General features: G+C 36.7%; 1 protein-coding gene across 1 annotated transcript; it reads left to right on the top strand.

Annotated features, from left to right (window-relative positions):
- Positions 1–536: 536 nt before the first annotated feature.
- Positions 537–22652, top strand: LanA (laminin subunit alpha). Its single transcript, XM_081983788.1, has 57 exons — positions 537–958; positions 2079–2225; positions 4398–4634; positions 4691–4861; positions 4917–5130; positions 5189–5398; positions 8131–8403; positions 8459–8596; positions 8650–8760; positions 8816–8977; positions 9053–9187; positions 9243–9360; positions 9415–9620; positions 9674–9783; positions 9839–10047; positions 10100–10316; positions 10368–10580; positions 10643–10951; positions 11040–11370; positions 11424–11581; positions 11635–12028; positions 12661–12823; positions 12883–13084; positions 13375–13555; positions 13609–13788; positions 13844–14045; positions 14108–14232; positions 14287–14417; positions 14474–14601; positions 14660–14784; positions 14835–15140; positions 15224–15373; positions 15431–15657; positions 15709–15833; positions 15889–16094; positions 16147–16435; positions 16516–16704; positions 16909–17094; positions 17148–17273; positions 17331–17571; positions 17623–17797; positions 17852–18093; positions 18199–18329; positions 18393–18677; positions 19207–19417; positions 19475–19664; positions 19728–19870; positions 19930–20243; positions 20299–20546; positions 20712–20795; positions 20884–21038; positions 21159–21404; positions 21471–21713; positions 21765–21872; positions 21956–22067; positions 22124–22291; positions 22351–22652. Exons 1-57 carry the CDS (start codon positions 737–739, stop codon positions 22617–22619), a joined length of 11091 nt encoding a protein of 3696 aa, XP_081839914.1. The 5' UTR covers positions 537–736; the 3' UTR covers positions 22620–22652.
- The last annotated feature ends 16 nt before the right edge of the window (positions 22653–22668 follow it).

Below are 22668 nucleotides of genomic sequence, written 5' to 3'. Positions count from 1 at the left end.
ACCTACCTCAAAATAAAAGTTAGCAAATTGAGGGTCAAAGCCAATAGAACACTGAAGCAAAACTGCACTGTATCATTATAACATGACAGTATTTAATAAAGTTAACGTTGTATTTGCCAAATAATTTTCTCTAGACAACTAATATAGAGCTTAGCGTGACTGTATCCATTTAGCATTAACAATAAACTGCTGATCACGCTATGATCCGATTCACATTCGATTAATTCTGAAAATGTGTGTATAACGTTAGGTTTAGCATGATTTTAAATTATAGAAAAATTGTTATTTTTTGATGAGGCAGAAAAGTATTACTGTTTTTGTCTTCACAAGAAAATCTTTATTTTTTTTATTACACTATTACACCAATCACCCTGTATAGGATGTTCGGATTTAGACTACCCTATTTCTCGACTAGACAGGAAAAACGATTTTTAAGAAAAGATTAGATAGAAGATATTTTTTATTTCAAATTTCGGTTATTTAGAGAACATTTTTACAACATGCATTCCAATAAAACGTTCTGAATTAATCAAGGAACCAGTCCATTCCTCTAAACAATTCGCAACCAAAATCCCGAATCAAAAATCGTTAATGCTCGAGAATAGGGGATTCAAAGAAAGCCAACCATTCAGTCTATTCAGAGCAGTAGTACCGCACTACCGCAGCTTAAAAATCCGTATCTTAGTCAGTCGTACCGCGACTTTTAGTCCGTAAACGTCTCTAAAAAGGGTGCAAAATGGGGCTCCGCCCGGCTTGGCGGTTCGTCCTTTTGCAAGCGCTATTTTTAAAACTCATTACGGGAGAGTCTTTGACACCCCCTTATTTTAATTTGGCTGAAGGAAAAAATGTGACGGCTACTGCTACTTGTGGGGTGGATACTGAAGGACCCGAGCTCTATTGCAAATTAATTGGCAGCAATTCGGATAATGAGCCCAATGCGAATGTTATTCAAGGGCAGGTGAGTCTTTTTAGGTTTTGAGATGATTATAGCATTATCTCTGCATAGTTTGACACAGCTCTATTAAACTTTGAATGCTCAAAAATTCGCTTTTCCGCACAAATTGTTATTTGCCAAAAATACACCAATATTTAACCGTAAATCAGTTAAAACTTTTCATGTTACTGAGATATTGATTTTCGAAAAAAAAGACCCATGATACTTTTTTGAAATTGGAATTGGAATTAGAACCTTTCCGGAGCAATATTTGACAATTTTGCTAAAAAATAAAAAATCAATTTTTGAAACGTTAAAGTGCTTATTTTACCTAATTTAGAGTCCTTTAGAGTAACTAAGTAAAGTGCAATAAAATTTCTGAGCTGGAGATATTAGCAGTAAATAACGCAAAAAAAATCAATCAAAAAGCGTTTCTTAAAATTTGCAAGTGTATTTATGGAGACCCCTTGTAATTATTAAGAATATTTGGTTTATGAAACAATGTAGCAAATCTGAGCATGTAATGATGGAATGACTGAAACATAATACATATTAAATTAGCTTAAAAAATAAAACTTCTGGTTATTCTAAAAGAGAGATGAAAGCTACAAACCTTGTTATCACTTCGATTGAACTCTTCCTAAAGGTTAACATGATATTTCTAGTGGTTTATCACTTCCAAACTTAACTTGATACAGCCTTTGGTCTGTCCCAATTTAAATATTTATTCCGTAAACCTTTTAAGATACAGGGTTGTTATCTTGTTTTTTATCCATATTAGAATGATTCCTTCTCCTATGATTTATTAACGAATATTAAAAGCTGCTTAAACCGAAATTGACATGTCATGATGATCAATGAAAATGTATGTTATTATATTTCGTAGTTACCTGGAAAAGATTATTTTTATGTGTCAGCAGCTGATAATGATTTTCTTATAACTTTTTATTAAATGTTCAAAAAGCAATAGTTGATAGTGCACTTGATTCTATTAATGGAACACCCTGTACCTACAATAACCATTGTAAAAAATAGTTATTTTCTTCCTAAACAAAATTTTGCTTGTGAAAACCTAAATAAAGTGTTTTCTCACACGTTTCATCAAACCACAATTTTTCAGACTTAAATAATGATTTTATTGCAGTATTGTGATCATTGTGACCCAAACATACCTGGCAAACATCATCCACCTGAGCATGCGGTCGATGGCAAAGAAACCTGGTGGCAGAGTCCACCATTATCGAGGGGCATGAAATACCAAGAAGTCAATTTGACCATCGATTTAGGACAGGTAGGTTGCAAAATTTGATGGTTCGAAACCGATTAAAAGAAACAAATTCATGTTCCAAAATGTAAATCTGTTAAAATTACCAAATTGATCATAAAAGTATTTCCTGTACGGTTTTATAGGTTTCTAAAAGTGTAAGGAATCAACTGATTTTATATAGTTTTGCCCTAGAAATATGCTTTTAATGACTCAAGTCCCAAGAAAATTATACTCAGTAAGCCTGTGGGTTCTCTAAACATGTGTTGGCCAGATGTTTATTTCGGTACACTTTACAGCTTTGTAACTTGTAACACACCAGACTAGGAATTAAAGAAAGCTGGTGCCTCATTTGTATCAAGCAAATTAGAGTAGTACCACACAAAAATTAACTGTCCACTTTGTAATGATACTTACTGGTAACCATAAGGAATCATTTTGCGTCTAAATACCTCCCTGGAAATGTCTATAAATAATCATTTATATAAACAAATGAGGAAATTGCGTTTGTTAGATCATTTTTCGAGGACATTGCCATCTCCGATGACTCTGTTTGCTTGTTTAAGATTATCATTACTATTTCGCATGCACATTTGATAGCATTAGTTACACAACATTGTTATGAATCGAATTAAACTGCATGTAAAATGTTTTTGTAAAAATTTATTTATTTAAAAATAACAAGCTTCTAGTTAGTAATAATAGTAATCTGAGCACACTGGCTATTTAACTTAAGTGCATGACCTGTATGAATTTTCCAAAACTGCTGTAAAATCAAATAAAAGCTAATTTGAGCTACTGAGCAAATATTTTCCTTGGCTGCACTTATTGCATTGTAACCACAATTTAACGCTGGTAATTATTGTTGGGTGGCTATACGAACGATATCTGCTTAGGACATGTTTAACACTGATAAGAATTTTTTGATTTTTAAAGGAAATCCGCTACCAACATATTCAGATAAAAAGAGATAATATCCTCTGAACTCTCAGTTTTCAATTGCATTGATGCTTTATACTGCTAACAAAATATGAATACTTCATGATCAATAGTGTTAAAATGTGACAATTCAGGTACTCATGGGCACATCATCAATGGTCATACTGAAAACAAAACTTAACTAAACACACTCTTATTAAGTTTTATATGTTTCATTGTATATTCTTTCAAAAAAAGAACTGTATGTTTAGTTTACAAGATTGTTTTAAAAAATATTACATTTTTTTCCACCACACCATTTGCCACAAACATTTTTTTTCTCAAATTCCTCGGAATTTATGTAAATTCCCACTTCGAACTCTGAATTTAGTTAAATTCTGATTTTGAACTCGAAATTTAGTTAAATTCCGACTTTGTACTCGGAATTTACATTGTCACGTTGCAAAAGCTCTTCAAACCAAATTAGGCAAAATTTTTCACTTTGGCAACATTGCAAACATTCTTCGAAGCAAATTAGTAAAATTTGTTAACTTTGGCAACACTGCAAACACACTTCAAAGAAATTAGTCGGACTTGTCAGTTTGGTTACATTACAAACACTCTTCGAACCAAAATTGTAGAATTTGTTAGTTTGATAACATTGCAAGGATACTTCTGAAACAAATTACCAAATTTTGTCAGTTAGGCAAAATTGCAAACAGTCTTCGATGTAAATTAAGAGAGATTGTTAATTTGGCAACATTGCAAGCAAACACACTTTAAAGAAATTAGTTGAACTTGTCAGTTTGGACAGATTGGAAACACTCTTCAAACCAAAATTTTAGAATTTGTCAATTTGATAACATTGCATATACTCTTCAAACCAAATTAGTAAAATTAGTCAGTTTGGCAACATTGCAAACACTCTTTGATCTTAATTAGTAGAATTTGTTAATTTGTCTTAAACCACTTCAACTTTTGTCAAAAACCACCAAACAAAATAGTATAATTTGTCAGTTTGACAACATTGCAACTAAATTCCGAGTTTGAAGTCGGAATTTAGTTAATTTCTGAGTTTGAAGTAAACTTACCTTACAGACTAAAAAAGTACAGATTGTCATACTGAACAACCAAATGATTAATCTAAAGAAACCGAAAATACTTAATTTTACTAAAAAAATTGGTAGACTGGCTTTTTCAAGATGTAAAGAACACAAATATCACCTTCATTAAGAATGTTCGTGTGGTAGGACATTTTCTTATATTAATAACAACTTCTAGGAATTCCACGTAGCCTACGTTTACATCTACATGGCAAATTCGCCTCGTCCAGGCTTGTGGGTGTTGGAAAAATCAGCAGACTATGGAAAAACCTACACTCCATGGCAATACTTTTCTGACTCGCCTACAGACTGCGAGACGTTTTTCGGCAAGGAAACGCTACAACCAATCACAAGAGATGATTCCGTAATCTGTAACACTGAATATTCCAAAATTGTACCTTTAGAAGGTGGAGAAGTGAGTAATTTACTTGAGTAATTGAATTACACATTCAATGCAACTCAAATCCGTAGATTCCGATATCCTTACTGAAAAACCGTCCATCTGCCTCGCATTACTTCAATTCTTCAGTTTTACAAGAGTGGACTAGAGCTACCAATGTACGGTTAAGGTTTTTGAGAACCAAAAACTTATTAGGGCATTTAATGTCTGTAGCCAGACAGGATCCTACAGTAACCAGAAGAGTAAATTTGGACTGCTTTCTTCCTGTGCTATTTTTGCTAATTGTGCTCTTTCCAGTACTTCTACTCTATTAAAGATATTAGTATTGGTGGTAGATGTATGTGCAATGGACATGCTCAAACTTGTGATATTCCGGATCCCAAAGACCCCAAAATTTTAATGTGCAATTGCAAACACAACACCTGCGGAGCTAAATGCGACAAATGTTGTCCCGGCTACGAACAAAAGAAATGGAGAGTGTCCAAGTTTGATGAACCATTCAAATGTGAACGTAAGTTTTTGTGTTACAAGCCGTAGGTTTTGGAGAGTTTATTTTCTCATTGGCCTAGCATGCAACTGTTTTTCACATTCTAACGAATGCGTCTACGATCCGGAAGTGGGTGCCAAAGGATTATCTTTAGATATAAATGGCAGATATGATGGTGGTGGTGTTTGCAAAAATTGTAGACACAACACGGAAGGCATCAATTGCAACAAATGTAAACCAACCTTTTACAGACCTATGCATAAGCATTGGAACGAGACTGATGTTTGCCAACGTAAGTTTTTCTTTTACTAAGCTAGATCATAATTTCAGTCATTGTAAGGCAAAAAGAAGCATCTTATCTCTCATTTGAGCTTTTGTCGGTTTTGAGACGTTTGCCATTAATTGGATGCTGAAAAAAAGACAAGATTTGCTATTCGGCACACTTATGAAATCAAATATTCTCCAAATATTGTTTTCGAGTTTATTACATTAAGTTCTCCACTTGCTTCCTTTTCTCTTTTCGTTAGTTTCTTTAGTGTAAATTTAGTTTCCTTATATAAATATTAGGAGTTCTAGAAAAGGTTGGCGAGGGTTCCAATTTCGACATATAACTTCAGGGCAGACATCTGGTGTCTGTTTGGTGTGGACAGTATATTTTGAATTCTTGTAGCGTTAATAAATTTACTACTCAAACACTTTGACTCATAAATATAATGTAAGTACCCTTTACATGGGTATTATTTACAAACTGGTATAAACTGCCAAGTTTGCAAAATAGGAAGACCTTAACCTAAACCACAAAACCTTCATAGAGCATATCCGAAAAAAACACTAGCGTTAAGAAAAAGGTCGATTTCACCTGGGTGCCAAAAGGTCAGATATGCAAGTTGAAACCTATTGGGAATTTACAAGTTATGGTTTCCAAAATGGCACATGGGACCTTAAATAGTTTATTGTTGTCAATTTTAGAATTAATTAGAACGTTAACCATTTTTTGCGACTTTGAGACATTTTGTCGTAAACCTAAAATGTTCAAATTAACATTATACCAGGTGTCCAAGAGCACCCTGGACATAGGAGATTAACATGGGAAAACGGTTTTGATTTTTTTGCGCCTGTACGGTTGATTTGATTGAAAAATCGTATTAATGAAAGTTGTAGTACCTATCACGGACTAGTTTTCTGTATTTTTTTCGGATCTCTAACTTGAGCCATTTCGTCGTAAAACACGAACAAAAATGAGAAAATTTAAACTTTTGGCCTGCACTGTATAGGCGGTTGTCGGGCAACGGGTAAACATTTCATTGTTGCTGGTACGGTTGCTCGGCAACCGCTTATACAGTGCAGGTAAAAAGTTAAAATTTTCGAATTTTTGTTCGTGTTTTACGACTAAATGGCTCAAGTTAGAGATCTGAAAAAAATACAGAAAATTAGTCCGTGATAGGTACTACAACTTTCATTAATACGATTTTTCAATCAAATGAACCGTACAGGCGCAAAAAAATCAAAACCGTTTTCCAATGTTAATCTCCTATGTCCAGGGTGCTCTTGGACACCTGGTATACTTTTAAACGTAGCTTATTCACCAAGTGCCCTATAATAAATGAGCTTTGACTACCATTGTCAAACAGGGCTCTAACTTGAATGAGTTCACCGCTCTCAGAGTATAGAGGAATTAATGCTGTAGCCAGCAGTGATTTCGTTTGAGCGCTATAACAGTTAGGGAATGTTGAAAATCATTCAAGATTTGAACTGAATTTTCATCTGGATGAGAGTGTGGTTGAGGGAAATGATATCTCAGTTTGATGTTGAGCTGACTGATTTGTCAAAGTATTACTTTGAGTAGCATGGCTTGAGTGTTGATTTTCAGTCTGAGGGGGTAATAGAAAACTATCTAGAGAACAAGAGACATTTGAAGCCATAGTTTGAGTGTTATTAGAATTATTCTACCGGTGCAATTTCTGTTATTATCTAAACTGTTTTCGTGTGTTGGAGTCAAGACCTTTAAAAAGGGTGCAAGTGTAAATACGATGATTTGAGTTAGAGCAATATGTACATTTACCAGCATTATTTAATTGCGAATGTCTTGAGCAGTGTTAACAGAACCTGTTTGAGTGTTCACACTTCCTACTAAAGCAGTTTCTTGGCGAATTAATTTTGCCGATACCTTTGGCTGGCGAGTTTCTTGAGAATTGATGTTTTGGAGAATAGAACATCTTTTCTCAAGAATTTCAAAAAGCTCTTCAATTGTAGGAATCGTATCACGATCTCTTTCCTCTTCACAAGCTCTTTTTGAGGAATAATCCAATTTGCTAGTCAAAATATCAAAATTAAACCCCAAGAGTCAACAGGGCACGAATTCGCGTTTGATAAGAACTTTTTTGAGTCAATTATAGAGTTTAAATGGTTATTAATAATGTATAACTTATTTCCAAATCTATCCTTTAGCGATTTTAAAGCGACATCAAAATTGTCATTAGTGAGCTCAACTCCTTCTATTATTTTGAGTGCTTCTCCCTTTAAATAAGATTTCAAATACATAAACTTTTTAATTTTTGACAAACTAGAATCATTTAAAATAAGGGTATTAAATATCTCAATAAATGATGTCCATTGGGATATTTGTTCAGAGAAAGTGGGAATTGAAATGACAGGAAGCTTTACGTTTTGCTTTATAGAGTGAGAAAGTTGACTGAATCTCTGAGTTAAAATCTGCTATTAAAGCATAGCACTTATCTACCATCTCCGAGCGATTTTCTGTGTCTAAACCATCTAAATCTAGATCCTCAATTCCATCCTGGACTTTACAATAATTTTCTAAGCTTACTTCTAAAGTATCAACTCTTAGCAGATATAATTGTATTGTAACGTATAAACTCAAATTGATATGAGAATCTAACTTAACTAGGTATTCCTTCTTCTTTTGCCCGTCTTCAATCGATTCTATTTATAAGAAAAACTGCACTACCAAACAAAAACAACCTTTAACTGTAACAATTTGCGAAATGATCTTGTAAATTTCAGCTTGTCAATGTGACTACTTCTACTCGACTGGAAATTGCTCAGAAGGTACTGGACGTTGCGAATGTCGCAAAGAATTTGCACCACCCAACTGTGATAGCTGCAGTTTCGGTCATTACGACTATCCAAACTGTAAACCGTGTCCGTGCTTCATCAATGGAACTGTGGACGGTCAGTGTTCACCCTATGACGGTAAATGTTCTTGCAATGACAACTTTGGAGGAGACGATTGTATGCAGTGCGCTCCTGGCTACTTTAACTTTCCCGAATGCAAACGTTGGTAACTCTATTTTATAATATCACAGAAGGTTTACGTTTATTATATGTGCAGCTTGCAATTGTGACTCCGTCGGATCAGACTCTTTTTCATGCGATCAGGAAACTGGCAATTGCACCTGTAAGGTGATGTTTACCAGTACAAGGTGTGATCAGTGTCAGGACGGTTATTTCGATTATCCCAAATGCCAATGTAAGTTGTAATTGTAATATTGAGAATATGCTATAAGTAGAGAATATTTTCAGACTGCAACTGTGATATTAAGGGCACTAAGGAAGGAATTTGTAACAAAAACACTGGTCAGTGTATTTGTAAGGAAGGCTACGGTGGTGAAAAGTGTGATGTTTGTGTCCTAGGTAAGTGTGATCAAAACCATTGCGCTAATTCATCTGATATTTTTTTTTTCTAAAGGATATTATGGGTATCCTGACTGCAAACCTTGCAACTGCAGTAAAATCGGCTCGTATAGCACTGCCTGCAGTATTACAGGAGTTTGCGATTGTTTGGAAAATTATGGTGGAAAAACGTGCGATCAGTGTCGTCCTGGGTTTTATAGTTACCCTGAATGCAAATGTATGTAATGTTACTATATTATCTTAAGTAGCAATATGTTAAAGTAACAGTTATGGTAAAACATGAGTCTTTTAGTATGTGAGTGTGACAGTCAAGGTTCTCACGGCTTATCCTGCGATAGAGAAGGGAAATGCGAGTGCCTCAGCAATTTTGCCGGTCAAAAGTGCGACAGATGCAAAGAAAACTTTTATAACTTTCCCACTTGTGAAGGTTTGGTTTGTACTTTTAATGGTATTGGCACTTGTACTAAAAATTTCTCGTCCAGATTGCAACTGCCATCCTGCGGGAGTTGTCGCAGGATTTGGAGGTTGCGGCTCTGTACCAGCTGGTGAATTGTGTCAATGCAAAGAACGAGTTGAAGGAAGGATTTGCAATAAATGCCGGTACGTTTGTTCTATTTAGTAGTACAACATTATTTTCATATTCACTTCATTCAGACCTCTCTACTGGAATCTTAACCCAAACAACCCCCACGGTTGTGAAGAGTGCAACTGCAATAAGGCTGGTGTTTTGGGTGGTATTGCTGTTTGCGATATTGACGATGGTCAATGTGTTTGCAAACCGTCTGTTGTTGCTAGAGGATGTTCAGAGTGCGCTGATGGTAGTTATAATTTGCAGGAAGACAATCTCTTTGGTTGTAGTGGTAAGTACTCACACTATTAATAAATGAGAGTGATCAACAATGGTTGATTTCAGCTTGCGACTGTGATGTTGGTGGGTCCACTGGTCCGGTTTGTAGAAAGCTAAACGGCCAATGTCCTTGCCATCCTAGAGTAACTGGCAGAACGTGCAAAGAACCTTTACAAGTAATTTGAAACAATCAAAACTTACAACTAAACATAATTTTGTCCATGATTTTAGGCCCACTACTTCCCCACACTCTACCAGTACCAGTATGAGGTAGAGGACGGTTATTCGTCGGAGAAATATCGCGTCAGATACAACAATGACGAAAACGTTTTCAAGAATTATTCTTGGAAAGGTTATGCTGTATTCTCCATTAACTTACAGCGCGAAGTGATACAAGATATCCGAATTTTCAAACCTTCTCTATACAGAATGGTTTTAAGGTTTGTTGTTGTGCAATATTATTATGATAAGTGGCTTTATTTTATTCTTTAGATTTGTAAATCCAAACCCATACACTGTTATTGGAGCCATTAAAGTTACTCCCGATAACCCTAATGACAATGAACAGTATTTGAAAGTCCAGTTTAAAAACTCATCAGAGCCAGTTTTTACTACAGTGTCTGGAGAATCGGGTAATATTCCATCACCTTTTGTGTTAAACCCTGGACGATGGACTGTCAGTATTAATGTCAACGATACTCTTCTTCTGGTAATTTTGTCAACAAAAGAGAATAACTGCTAAAAAGCCAAATTTTTTTAGGATTACTTTGTGCTACTACCTGAAGACTTTTACCTAGCAACTATCCTAAACCAAAACGTAGAAACGCCATGCACTTTTAACCAGACCGAGTTGTGTAGAGCGTTTGGCTACCCCAATATCACTATCTTCGATAAAGCATTCGGAGTAGGCGGTTACATCCAAAATGGAGATATATTTGGACGTCCTCCCAAAGAGTTTTACACCAACATTGAAGTACTAGTCCAACCAAATAACCCCCTAATTTTTAAACTTAGTAACGACTGTACTTTTTACAGCACTTGCACGCTTTGGACATTAACAATAAAGTCCCTTTGGTCAATGAATTCCAACCGGAGATCTCGTTCAATATGACCGTGACCAAGTCAGGACCTTATGTCATTCTAATTAACTATGTCACTCCATTGGATGATTTGCGTACTCACAAACTGGACGTAGAGGTGCAAGGAAAAAGCCGGAGTGGAAATGGAAGCGTTATCATGTATTCCTGTCCGTACAATCCTACTTGTCGACAAGTTGTTGTTGACGAGGATGGTGGTGTGTTAGTTTTCGATGTGGAGGAAAATTCCGTAGTAGTAAATCTGAAAGTAAGTTTTTTAACTAAAAAATGGCTTTTTTCTTATTTTAGTCCAAAAAGTTGAAGGAATACAAAAAACGAATGCTTGTTAATTTCAGAGTAACTACAGTAACGTTGGAATCTACTCAGTTTATTTGATTCCCTACCAAGAATGGTCCTTAGACTACATAACACCAAAACCAGTTTGCGTGAAGAAAAATGAAGAGTGCATTTCTTCTTCATTCAGGACACCACCTGAAACTAAGAAAATTCAATTCGAACAAGAGATTGAAGGTGAACTAGCTAAGAACCGTCCTCCCATTAAAGAGTTCCGAAACAACAGTTTTATTTGGCTGAATAAAGACTACACCACAGTGGATATGAAAGGAAAAGTGCCTGAACCAGGCTACTACTCCTTTGTATTACATTATTTCCAGCCTGATTTTCCAGGTAGGTTTTTTCAACTTATTTTTTTTATTTAAGCCAACTAAATGCAATTTTAGTGTTTGACTTGGATGTCATAATTCAAAATGGAAAATTCTATGAAGCCAAAGTACCAGTGCAACACTGTCCATCGGTATCGGGATGCAGGTCTTTGATCACTCAAGTCGACCGCAATGACAAGTTTGAATTGCTTGAGAACTTTATGATCACTTTTAGGGTATGTTGACAATATCAGATTGATTATTTTTGGTAAATATTCTTACCTATTAGGAACCAGAAGGAAAGAACCTATATCTAGATTACCTTCTGGTCATTCCTGCCGGTCTATACACAGAACGTCATTTGGATGAAGAGAAGCTGGATCGTACCGGGGAGTTTATCTCCACGTGCGGTAGCAATCACTTCAATATCGACACAAATACAGAAGGTTTCTGTAAAGATGCGGTATTCTCCATTACTGCAGCACATAATATCGGCGCCTTACCTTGCATGTGTGATTACGCTGGTTCCGCCAGTTTTGAATGTGAAAAGTTTGGAGGACAGTGCAAGTGCAAGGAGAACATCATTGGAAGACAGTGTACCGCCTGCAAGTCTGGTTTTTACGGGTTCCCCGAATGCAAACCATGTAACTGTCCTAGCACTGCTTACTGTGAACCTCAAACTGGTAAGTTTTCAGATTTCGTTTACATAAAAATTGAGAAATTTTGTAAGAAAAGATTGCCTTACTGTCACTTCAACCCAAAGTCATTATCCTTAGATAATAGAAGTTTATCTAGTTTTCTCTCTTTAGTCAGATTCCATAAACTTCCATAGTTTTTTGACTCCCAAGCTATTGAAGAAGCATTCTCGTAGTAGTTTCTTCTTCTTCGAAGACACTACATTTGTTGTTTTACTATACTAATAGCCATCTGGCTTCTCTGTAACTAGCTGGCTTCTCTAACAATCGTTAGATTGTCTGCGTATCTTAAGCAATACTTTTCAGCCAACAGCTTCTCTACCCAGATCATCCACAAGCCCATGGAGCTCCTACATCTTCCTCTCATTGCTGCCTTTAGATTGGTTTCTCATAAAGTATTTATTGTAATCCTGCTTCTTTAATATTCATTTTGGACTGGAGTTAGTACCTTTCAACAATATACTAGTCATACTAGATTGTACCTACCACCCTTTGCAGACGATACTCCACTTCAGAAGAAGCTGTAAATATGATTAACTATGATCTTGAGAATATAATTAACTTTTAGTTGATGGTTTTTTGTAGTTGTTTTTGTTTACAGATTTTACTTATTTTACTAGGTGAGTGTATTTGTCCTCCATACGTTACCGGTGAAAAATGCGACCAATGCGAACCTTACACATTCGGATACGACTCCCGGACTGGTTGCCAACCATGTGACTGTAATCCTTTAGGAGTTCATCCCGATCAGTTACAGTGCGATCTTTTGAACGGAGCATGCCCGTAAGTGATCTTTCTTAAGAAATTTTGTTATTCGTATGTGAATGTGGAATTTAATTTAGGTGCAAAGAAAATGTTCAAGGAAGAACTTGCGATAACTGTGTAGAAGGATACCACACTTTTCCTTTCTGTAGTTCGTGCGATTGCAACCAAAACGGTACTATTAGTGAGATCTGCGATAAAGTTACTGCCGAATGCTTGTGCAAGGAAAATGTGGTCGGATATAATTGCGACATGTGTAAGGATGGATCTTTCAACTTACAGGTGAGGAACTGTTTATGATTTTAAACAGATATATTTTGCACCCATTTTGGTTTTTGTAATTCTACTGAATTAAGTGTCACTGTGTTGAAATGAGATTTCGATTGAGATAAAGGTGTTTTGCTTGAAATTCAAGATTTAGTTGAGAAGGAAGAGGGTGGTTCTAATTCTCCCCAAAAACGTCAAAGTGGTCTTCTTCGCGAATAAATTCTGATACTCACATATTTGAAATATTGAAAAGCAATAATTATTAACCATGAAAGAAATTGATAACTAAACTGATCAAAATTTAGGATTCAAATGCTGATGGTTGCACCAAATGCTACTGCTCCGGTAAAGCCACTAGATGCTACAGCGCTGGATACGTTAACTATCCAGTCTACGACTTGTCTAATTGGACCCTAGTTGATATAACAACATCATATGAAGTGCTGAATGTAAATCCTCTGCCCGTTGTAGTGGAAGATGTTGATGGTAAGAATGGTAATACAGAAGTCTCAATTTATAAACCAGTTTGTGAATTACAGAAAACGCCATCGGTGCTGTGCTATCCGACTTAAATGAAACTACTACCGCCTACTTTTCCGCTCCAATTTCTTACTTGGGAAAGAAACTCGCGTCTTATGGAGGATCCTTGAGATACACAATTTTCTACAGCATTGGAAACAATGGATCGGCAGTCGCTGATCCAGACGTTATTATTCAAGGTTGGAATATGTTCCAGGACATTGAACAGGTGTAAAAGATTAAAAATTTTACCAGGTGCGAACACTTATTTGACCTACTCAAGCATCGAACAGCCTCCACAAGGTTTAAAGTATTCGGCTGAAGTGCCTTTAGTGGAATCCATTTTCGACACACCCTCAGGTGATCAGGCTAAACGGGAACATATTATGGAAGTTTTAAAAAATTTGAGAGGTATCTACATTAGGGCAAGTTACTGGAGTAAAGGAGAAACTACAAGGTAGCTAATGTGCATGACTACAACAGCTTAGCTGCAGACATAATTTTGACTGTTTTCTTCAGGTTAATTGATGTGCTAATGGATGAAGGAGTTTCTAGACAAGAGTATTCTAAACGGTATCCATTCGATCACAGTCCTCAGGATTTGCTGTCTGTTGAACAATGCATTTGTGAACCTAGTTATCAAGGTATGTACCAATATCATATTATATAGTGTCCATTCTATATAATTTTTTTGTCAGGTCTGTCGTGCGAAGAATGCTCACGTGGTCACTATAGAGTAAAAGCCGAAGGTTCTCAAGGAGGAGCTTGTGTACCATGCGAATGCAATGGTCACGCCACCGAGTGCGATGTCAACACTGGAGTGTGTTTGGTATGTATTTTGAGTGTGTTAAAGTGAAAAATTTAAGAGATATTTTGAATTGACAGGACTGTCAACACAACACCCGAGGAGATCACTGTGAACTTTGTTCTGTTGGTTATCACGGCGATGCTAGAGCAGGCACGCCTAATGATTGTTTGATTTGTGCATGTCCTTTACCAATCACCAGTAATAAGTACGGTTTTTTTCTAGTATTTTTTTGTTATTTTGTTACATTTTAATTTTTATTATAGTTTTGCTACTGGTTGTGATGTAAGTTCAGATGGAGAACACATTAGTTGTCAGTGTACAGAAGGATACATAGGAGCTAGGTGTGAATCATGCGCTCCTGGCTTCTATGGCCTTCCCGAATTACAAGGTAAGACTGCCACCGTGAAATCCACTACAATTCAACATTTCTAATAATAGGTGACTACTGTAAACCCTGTCAATGTTCCGGTAACATTGATTCGAACGATCCTTATTCATGCGAATCGACCACCGGCAAATGTCTACGCTGTCTGAACAATACATCGGGAGAAGCTTGTAACTTATGCGCCCCCGGATATTTTGGAGATGCTGTAGAGCGTAAAGACTGTCAATCTTGCTTGTGTGATAAAGACGGAACGGATCGTTGTGATCACGAAACCGGACAGTGCATTTGCAAGCCTAATGTGATTGGAGAAAAATGCGATAGGTGTATAGAAGAGCATTATGGGTTCCAGTCTGGCAATGGTAAGAGAAACATTTTATGGTTATGAAAACATTTTATGGTTATAAAAAACACTATTTTTATTCACCAACACTTCATTCTTCAGGTTGTTCAGCTTGTGACTGTGGCGTGGCTTCTGACAGTCGTCAATGTGATGACCAGACAGGCCTATGCAGATGCAAAGCTGGCGTAACTGGACGAACGTGTAATAAATGTGCTGCTGGTTACTGGAATTATACAGATGATGGATGCGTTTGTAAGTTTAATATCTGCGCATAGTTACTATCTGAAAAATACTGCAATCCTTAATTAGCATGCGGATGTAAAGGAGAGTATTCAATCGGAGTGGGCTGCAACGCGGAAACTGGCCAATGCGAATGCTTACCAAATGTTGTTGGAGAGAAGTGCGACCAATGCCCATATCGATGGGTTTTCATTCCTGACTCTGGATGTCATGAATGCGACAGTTGTCATCATGCTTTACTGAATGATACTGATGCCTTGGCGGCTTTGATTGACCCTATTATTATTGAGTTTGACGTAAGTCATCCAAAATAAATATCTTCAAAAAATAAAACATGGATATTGTAGTCAACCCAGTCAGGATACTTCACCAGGCGTAAGCTGGACAACATGAAGGAGCAACTAGATAAGCTGAAACTGAAATTTGATGACGTCGACCCCCAGCAAATCAGTCTTACTGAACCTTTGCAAGAGTATTTAGCACCATCTAATAAAACCTCAAACTTCCTTCTAATAACTGAATTGCAGACTAGAACGATTGGAACAAGACTCCAAAAATCTGAACAGAAAATCCAACTATTCTCTCCAGAATAGCGACGACCGTCGTAATGAAGCCATGAACTTGAAGAATAGGGCGGAAGAACTGTTCGACGTTTTGACCAAAGCCGAAGAAGAGTGTAATAGAGTAGTTGAGGATATTGAAAGAATGTCAGGACAATTACGAGAAGAAGCTGGTATGATGTTCCAATATACCAACTATAGTTGTCCTTAAAATGGCTTTTGTAGGGAATGAAGTGGAAAAGGCACTACGTGAGGCTGAAGACCTGTTGGAAACTATTAAAATTTATAATTTGACCGGACGGGAACAGGACGCTGAAAAACAACTTAAAAAAGTTAACGAATTGCTCAAGAACGTGACCGAATATAAACAGCCCGTAGATAAACTAGAGAAAGAAATTGAGGAAATCAAAGCTGGAGTCAAAGAGTTCAATGACAAATTGGACGACTTGTACAACCATACCCAGTATTCACTCAATACTGCAAATGATGCTAAGAAACTTATCAACAAAAGTGGGTAAGTACATGGGGCACTGCAGTGTTTTCGCAAAGCAGCTCTGTGATCGTGGTTTCTGAAATAATTTTTGTTTTTAATAGAAAAGACCGCCTAAAAGTCAAACTAGACAACATCCAGAGTCAAATAAACCAGGGTAAAATGAACTTAGACACGTCGGAAACACTTTTAGCAAACGCCTCTAATTTACTGGAAGAATCGATAGGAAAACTCAAGCAACTTCAAGAGGAACCCGAAAATTTAGAGACCAGAAATAGCGAATTTAAAGCCAGGTGCGTTTATCAAGTTAGTTTAAACGGATTTTTGTCTTTCTGTCTATTTAAGCATAAACCATTTGTGTCTCTTAATGGACGTTTCGATATTTTTATGCTAGTCTGGAGTTACTTTATAGCAATATAGTAAATAAATTTTATCAGCAAACTTATCAATTGCATCTAAAGAATACATGGAATAGTATTTGATTTATAATACTTCAGGTTGGATACAAATCAAGGAGAAATCGAAAAAATTAGACAACTAAAACCTGTAGTCCAAGAGCACGCGGACGATCTTACCCTAAAGGTACAAAATTTGGAAAACATTTTGTCTGACAGTCAATTAGACTCAAACGACGCCATCAAAGCTGCACGTGCTTACAAAGACATCGTAGATGCAGTAAAGAGGTAAGAGACTCAGTAATAAAGCATTCATCAGTTTTTAAAAATTTGAATTACAGTGCTCGGGATGCCGCAGATAACGCTAAAAACGACACCGATCATTCAACTAGCATTTTGCATACAGTTCAGGAAAGAACAGATGTTGCCGAATCAAATGCTAGCACTGCTTTGAGTGATGCTTTTGAGTAAGATTATCCAGTCATCAGTTGTTGTAGATGTGGAAAGATTAAATTGGTTTTTAGCCTGAATAACAATATTAGCGACACACTAAAATCGGCTCTTGAAGATGCTCTCAAAGCTTTTACACCTTTAAAAGAAACTCAAGATAGCAACGAGGGCATATTGCACGGCATTGAACAAATCTTGCTTACCATCGACCTTCCTCCTCTAGATAAACAATTCCAGAATGCATCAAATATGGCTGATAACGCTATAACATACACGAAATTAGTAGACGATCAAGTCAATAACTCTTTCAACCAGGTAAGTTAGTGAACACACTAGAACTTTGGTTCACTAACGGAGACGTTGTAGCTTCCCGAAGAAAAACAAAAAGCCATGGCATTGCCTCAAAAAGTGGATGATATCAAACGTAATTTGGAACAAACTCAAAGCCAACTCGAGACCGTCAACGACACTCTTCCCTATGTCATTGAAGAATTGGAGCAGTTACCGGAAATTCAGAGAAAACGCAATGAAACTTCGGAAGGTTTGCGTTATCACTACTAAAAAAGGACTTTCAAGTAATTTATGCATTTTGTAGTGATTAGAAAACAAATAAACAAGTTGAGCAGCCAAATACAGTTAGCTAGAGACTATGCCAACAGATTGAAAGTTGGTGTCAAATTCTATTCCAATACCACGTTAGAGTTGCGAAATCCCAATACTTTGGAAGATTTAACGACATCCACTAAAATAAGCGGGTACTTTAGAACGCCGAAAGCTAGTGGACTTATATTTTACCTAGGAAATCCCAGTGGAACCAATTTGAGAAAAACGAAAACGGTAAGAATATATAATTCTTGAAAAAGTTAGTAAGTAGTATAACAAAAATATATATAATTAAGCGTTTTAATCTATTTATTATAAACAACATTTATTTTGTTCTAGGACGACTACATGGCACTGGAAATCCAAAACGGTTTTCCAGTCTTAAAATACGAGATTGGAAACGGTCCCGACACTCTAATCTCAGACAAGAAAGTAGACGATAACGTCTGGAGACAGTTTATTGTGGAAAAGTAACTAACTAAATTTTTTTAATCTACAGCAGTGTAATAAAAAATATTTCACTTAAACTACAGGGTGGGACATGACATTAAACTGACCATACGCGAAGAAATGGCTAAAGGAGAACCCCGGATTTATCCCACACGCAAGTCTTTATCGGAATCTAACACAATATTTAATTTGGACAACGAGAAGTCTAAGATTTTCGTTGGCAGTTTTCCGGTAAACTACGAAATGCAGAAGGAGATCGACGTCAGTTCATTTGAAGGAGAGATTGAGGATTTGGTGATAGGAAGTACTCCAGTTTCATTGTGGAACTTCAAAGAGGGATACGAAAACAATCACGGAGCTAAAGAACGGTAAGTGTTGGTTTTCTGACTGATATTGTTTGTGTTTCCATCGTTGCCTTTAAATAATATGAAATTTGTTGCAATTGGATTGAAAAAACCACGTTCTTGCCCATGTTTTCGATGGTCTTTTTTCCAGCCTCCTTCTTTGCCATTCTGAGTTCATTAATCTGTTGATTTCATTTTATATTTCTGTCCATTATGGTATATTTTGAACATCACATGATTGTTTGTCTGTGTATCGTCTTGTATGAATGGAAATTTGCAAATATTTATAATTAGGTTTGAATACGCGAAAGTTAGTAGAAGCTTGGGGATTCAATTTCAAAGAATGGAAGAGACGTATATGTGAAGGGGACAAATAGATTCTGAAGGAATATCAGAAAAAGGTCTTGATATCAATGAGTAGAAATATGTGAAAGTAAGGAAAAAAGAAAATAAGAGTGATAGGGGAGTGTTTGGGTAAATGGAGCTGTGTAAAAATAAGTGAATAAGGCTAAATTGCAATGATACTAATTAATAGTGTTATTTTCTGTTTTAGTGATAAATTAGTTGATTTACAACCGAGCACTGGACTACGTTTTAACGGCCAAGGCTACGCCATCGTAGACTCACGAGCCTTACAGCTCAGATCAAAATCTTCTATAATTTTATCTTTCAAAACATTCGCTACCGACGGTCTCCTGCTTCTAGCAAGCAAAGGTCAAACATATCTGTCCATCGAGCTCTACAAGGGCAAAGTTCTATATCAAGTAGGTTTCATCAAACTGAACAAGTTCTTTCGGATTACTAAACCAGTTGTATTTCAGTACAATCTAGGCCACGGAACTAAGAAATTCGTTTCATCCGCTACTTACAATGACGGAAACTGGCATAGAATTAGTGCCAGTAGAGATGGTGCTAAGGGACGACTTCAAATAGACAACAAGGAAGAACGCGACATCACTAATGATGTGGAAGGAAGCAACTTGGAATTGATTGAAACTGTCAGTTTTGGAGGTAGAAAATTTGAAATCGTCTAAAATGAAGTTTGTTGAATTCACCAATTTTTTCACTGTTAAGGTTTCCCACAATTACACCAGTTCCCAGACGTAACTAACGTAAAGTTTGATGGATGCATTGATAATATTACTATTACCGGTGAACCTGTTGATTTAAGGAATAATATCAAGTCGTTTGGAGTGACTCCTGGTTGTCCAACAAAGGTAATGTTTATGACACCCAAGACTTAATGTTCATTAAACCAAGACTTATTACATTGTAGTTTGCACCAATGGTTTCTTACAACAAAACCCTACCGGGTTACGTGAGATGGTCTAGCCTATCGATTGAGAATGACTTCAGAGTGTTATTGAAATTCAAAACAAACGAAAAAAATGGCTTGATATTCTACGTGACCGACTTTAATCAAGACAACGGAGTCTCTTTGTCCCTCGTCGATGGACACTTAAAAGTCATTAGTCAGAAAACGGAGCTGGTATCTAAAGACACCTTCGATGATAGCGAGTGGCACGTGGTGTCTGTAATCCACAACGATAAAATATTTAGGATGGACTATGACGACTACGCTAGCAAAGTGTACGTTTTATTCTTTTGGTAACAAATGTGTATTAACTATTAAAAAATTCAACAGAACCGACTCTAATCCGCCTCCACTGCATATTCTACATGGAAACATCTTCGTCGGTGGTTTACCACCGAAGTTCAAACTGGAACCAGATACCGTGGGATCTTCGAAACAGTTTCACGGATGTATAGCAGATTTCACTCTTAACGGGGAAGTGAAGAACTTTGCCAACACTACTGATAGATATAATGGAATTCTGGATAAGTGTATTCTAGATCCGGATTATTTACCCATTGATCCTTCAGTACATCAGTGTAAGTAGCAGAATGCTCAAATCAATACTGTTGTCTACAGTATTCGCTCTATCTAAAGATAGAAAGTTTTGTAAACCAGCACAAATAAACCTTCACACTCTTAAAATGTTATTTACAATTTGTCTGTCGTACAGTATATAATACTAGAGTAATATTAAATTACAGTGCCAGACTTACGTCCTTTCGAAAGAGGCACTGTAGCTCCAATTACGGAAGAACCTGTGATGACTGAAAATCCTTTCATGCAAAGTAAGTTTAATGTTTTTGGATTTGGACTATAATGCATACAAGTTTACTACGCAAATATCTGTAATACAAAAGTCGCCTGTTTTTATAGTAGTCACACCAAGAGGAGACGGTGGTGTCGACTTTGCTAAACCAGAGGAAGAACCTATTGAAAGAGGACCAGTTATTATTGAGGACACTAGACAATATCCCGGATTACAAGTAAATCGTGAATCTGGTAGAAAACCACCAGTTACTACTGCCGCAGTAAGTGTCTATAAGGAACCATTACTTTTTTGTGTTGGATTAAACGTAAAAAATTCGCATTTTTCGTACTTCTAATGCTAAATATCTCCTATTCGATAATTGTTACTTTTTCCTTTGTAGCCGATAAAAGACGGCTGCGCCTTACCACTGCATCCACCTGCTGAAGACGTAAAACTAAGCGGATTTCGTTTTGGTGCTCACCCATACAGTCGCGTGGAGTTTAACACAGCTAGAGGAAGGTACCGGAAGAGTTTTGAGTTCCGTTTGGAATTCAAAACCAGCGAACCTGATGGTATTATTTTCTATGCCTTGGGCGAACCAGAGCACAAAGGACACTACGCTGCGGTGCTAATTCAAGATGGATATGTGAGTACTACCTATAGTCTGCGTATTTTATGCTCTTTTTGCGCTTATATTGTATGCTCTTTTCAGCTAACGTTCACTTTGAAAGGCGAACATCAATCACCACTTTTGATTAAGTCTCAAATGCAATACAATGACAGTACATGGCACGTGATCGAGTTTAGCAGAGAGTCAGGGGAAGCCAAACTGATGATCGATGATGGCTCCCTTAGTGCTAGACACCCTCACAAAATGTTTACTTTGACTCTCAGTGTTCCGTTTAATTTTGGTGGGGTCAATGCTAGCGATCAAGACACAATTATGGCCTATTTAGTAAGTTTTTCCAATACTTTGGAATTCAAAACAATATGAATTTATTTCTAGAACACCACAGCCCAGTTTAATGGGTGTATGAAAAATCTCTATATGAACAATAAGCCTCTAGAAAAACCCAAATCTTACGGTATCATACCTTGTTCAGATAACGTAGAGGTAGGAAACTTTGTATTTCAGTATTTAGTAAAACTCTTTGGGGTATTATAATTGTAATAAATTAATACTGTACAACTTTATAGGTGGGGACATTCTTTGGTGGAGGTGAAGGAACGTACATTAAACTTCGTGACCATTTCAAAGTTGGTCAAATGTTTAATGTGAAAATGGAAATTAAGCCTAGAGTCAATTCAGGTAATCAATACTATTCCAAAATATTTGTTTAATACTTACTTGTTCTCTTGGTAAAGGCGTTTTGATAGCGGTACACGGAAAGAAAGATTACATGGTATTAGAAATGGTTGACGGTCATCTAAGACTGGTTGTGGAAAATGGCAAAGGACCTGTTGTTGCTACGTACATTCCGCCTGGGAATAACAGTTATACTTTGTGTGATGGAGAGTGGCATGAAATACAAGGTTAGCCTTTTTACAAAACTTGTTGCAAACGCAAATAATCGTTTAAAACATTTTTTTAGCTGTTAAATCCAAGAACGTGGTTACCCTCTCTGTGGATAGCGTCTTTACCGATCCTAAGATTGGTTCGCGATTGGCGGTTTCCAGTGACACTGGAAGTGGACTTTTCTTGGGCGGTCATCGGTTCTTGAAAAAAGCCAGAGGAATGTCGTCACGCTCTCCTTTTGTTGGCTGTATCAGAAATTTGCATGTGAATAACGATCCAGTCGATCTCACTACCACTGAAGGAGCGGTAGGTGACATCACAATCGGCACGTGTCCCACTAATTAATACAAAATGAAAATATATGATCTATAACTCTAAGGCTATGTTTGTATGT

This window comes from Ips typographus, linkage group LG7 (assembly GCF_016097725.1).
Source record: "Ips typographus isolate SLU linkage group LG7, UJ_Ityp_2.0, whole genome shotgun sequence".
Classification (NCBI taxonomy): Eukaryota; Metazoa; Arthropoda; class Insecta; order Coleoptera; family Curculionidae; genus Ips; species Ips typographus.
Note: the sequence above shows the minus strand (reverse complement) of the source record. Positions and strands in the feature narration are given on the sequence as shown.

Coding starts and splice junctions, on each gene's coding strand:
- LanA (XM_081983788.1), top strand. CDS start 737: ATGGGGCTCCGCCCGGCTTGGCGGTTCGTCCTTTTGCAAGCGCTATTT. Junction 4,862..4,916: donor ATCCTACAGTAACCAGAAGA/GTAAATTTGGAC, acceptor TGCTCTTTCCAG/TACTTCTACTCTATTAAAGA. Junction 19,871..19,929: donor CTCCTGGTTGTCCAACAAAG/GTAATGTTTATG, acceptor ATTACATTGTAG/TTTGCACCAATGGTTTCTTA.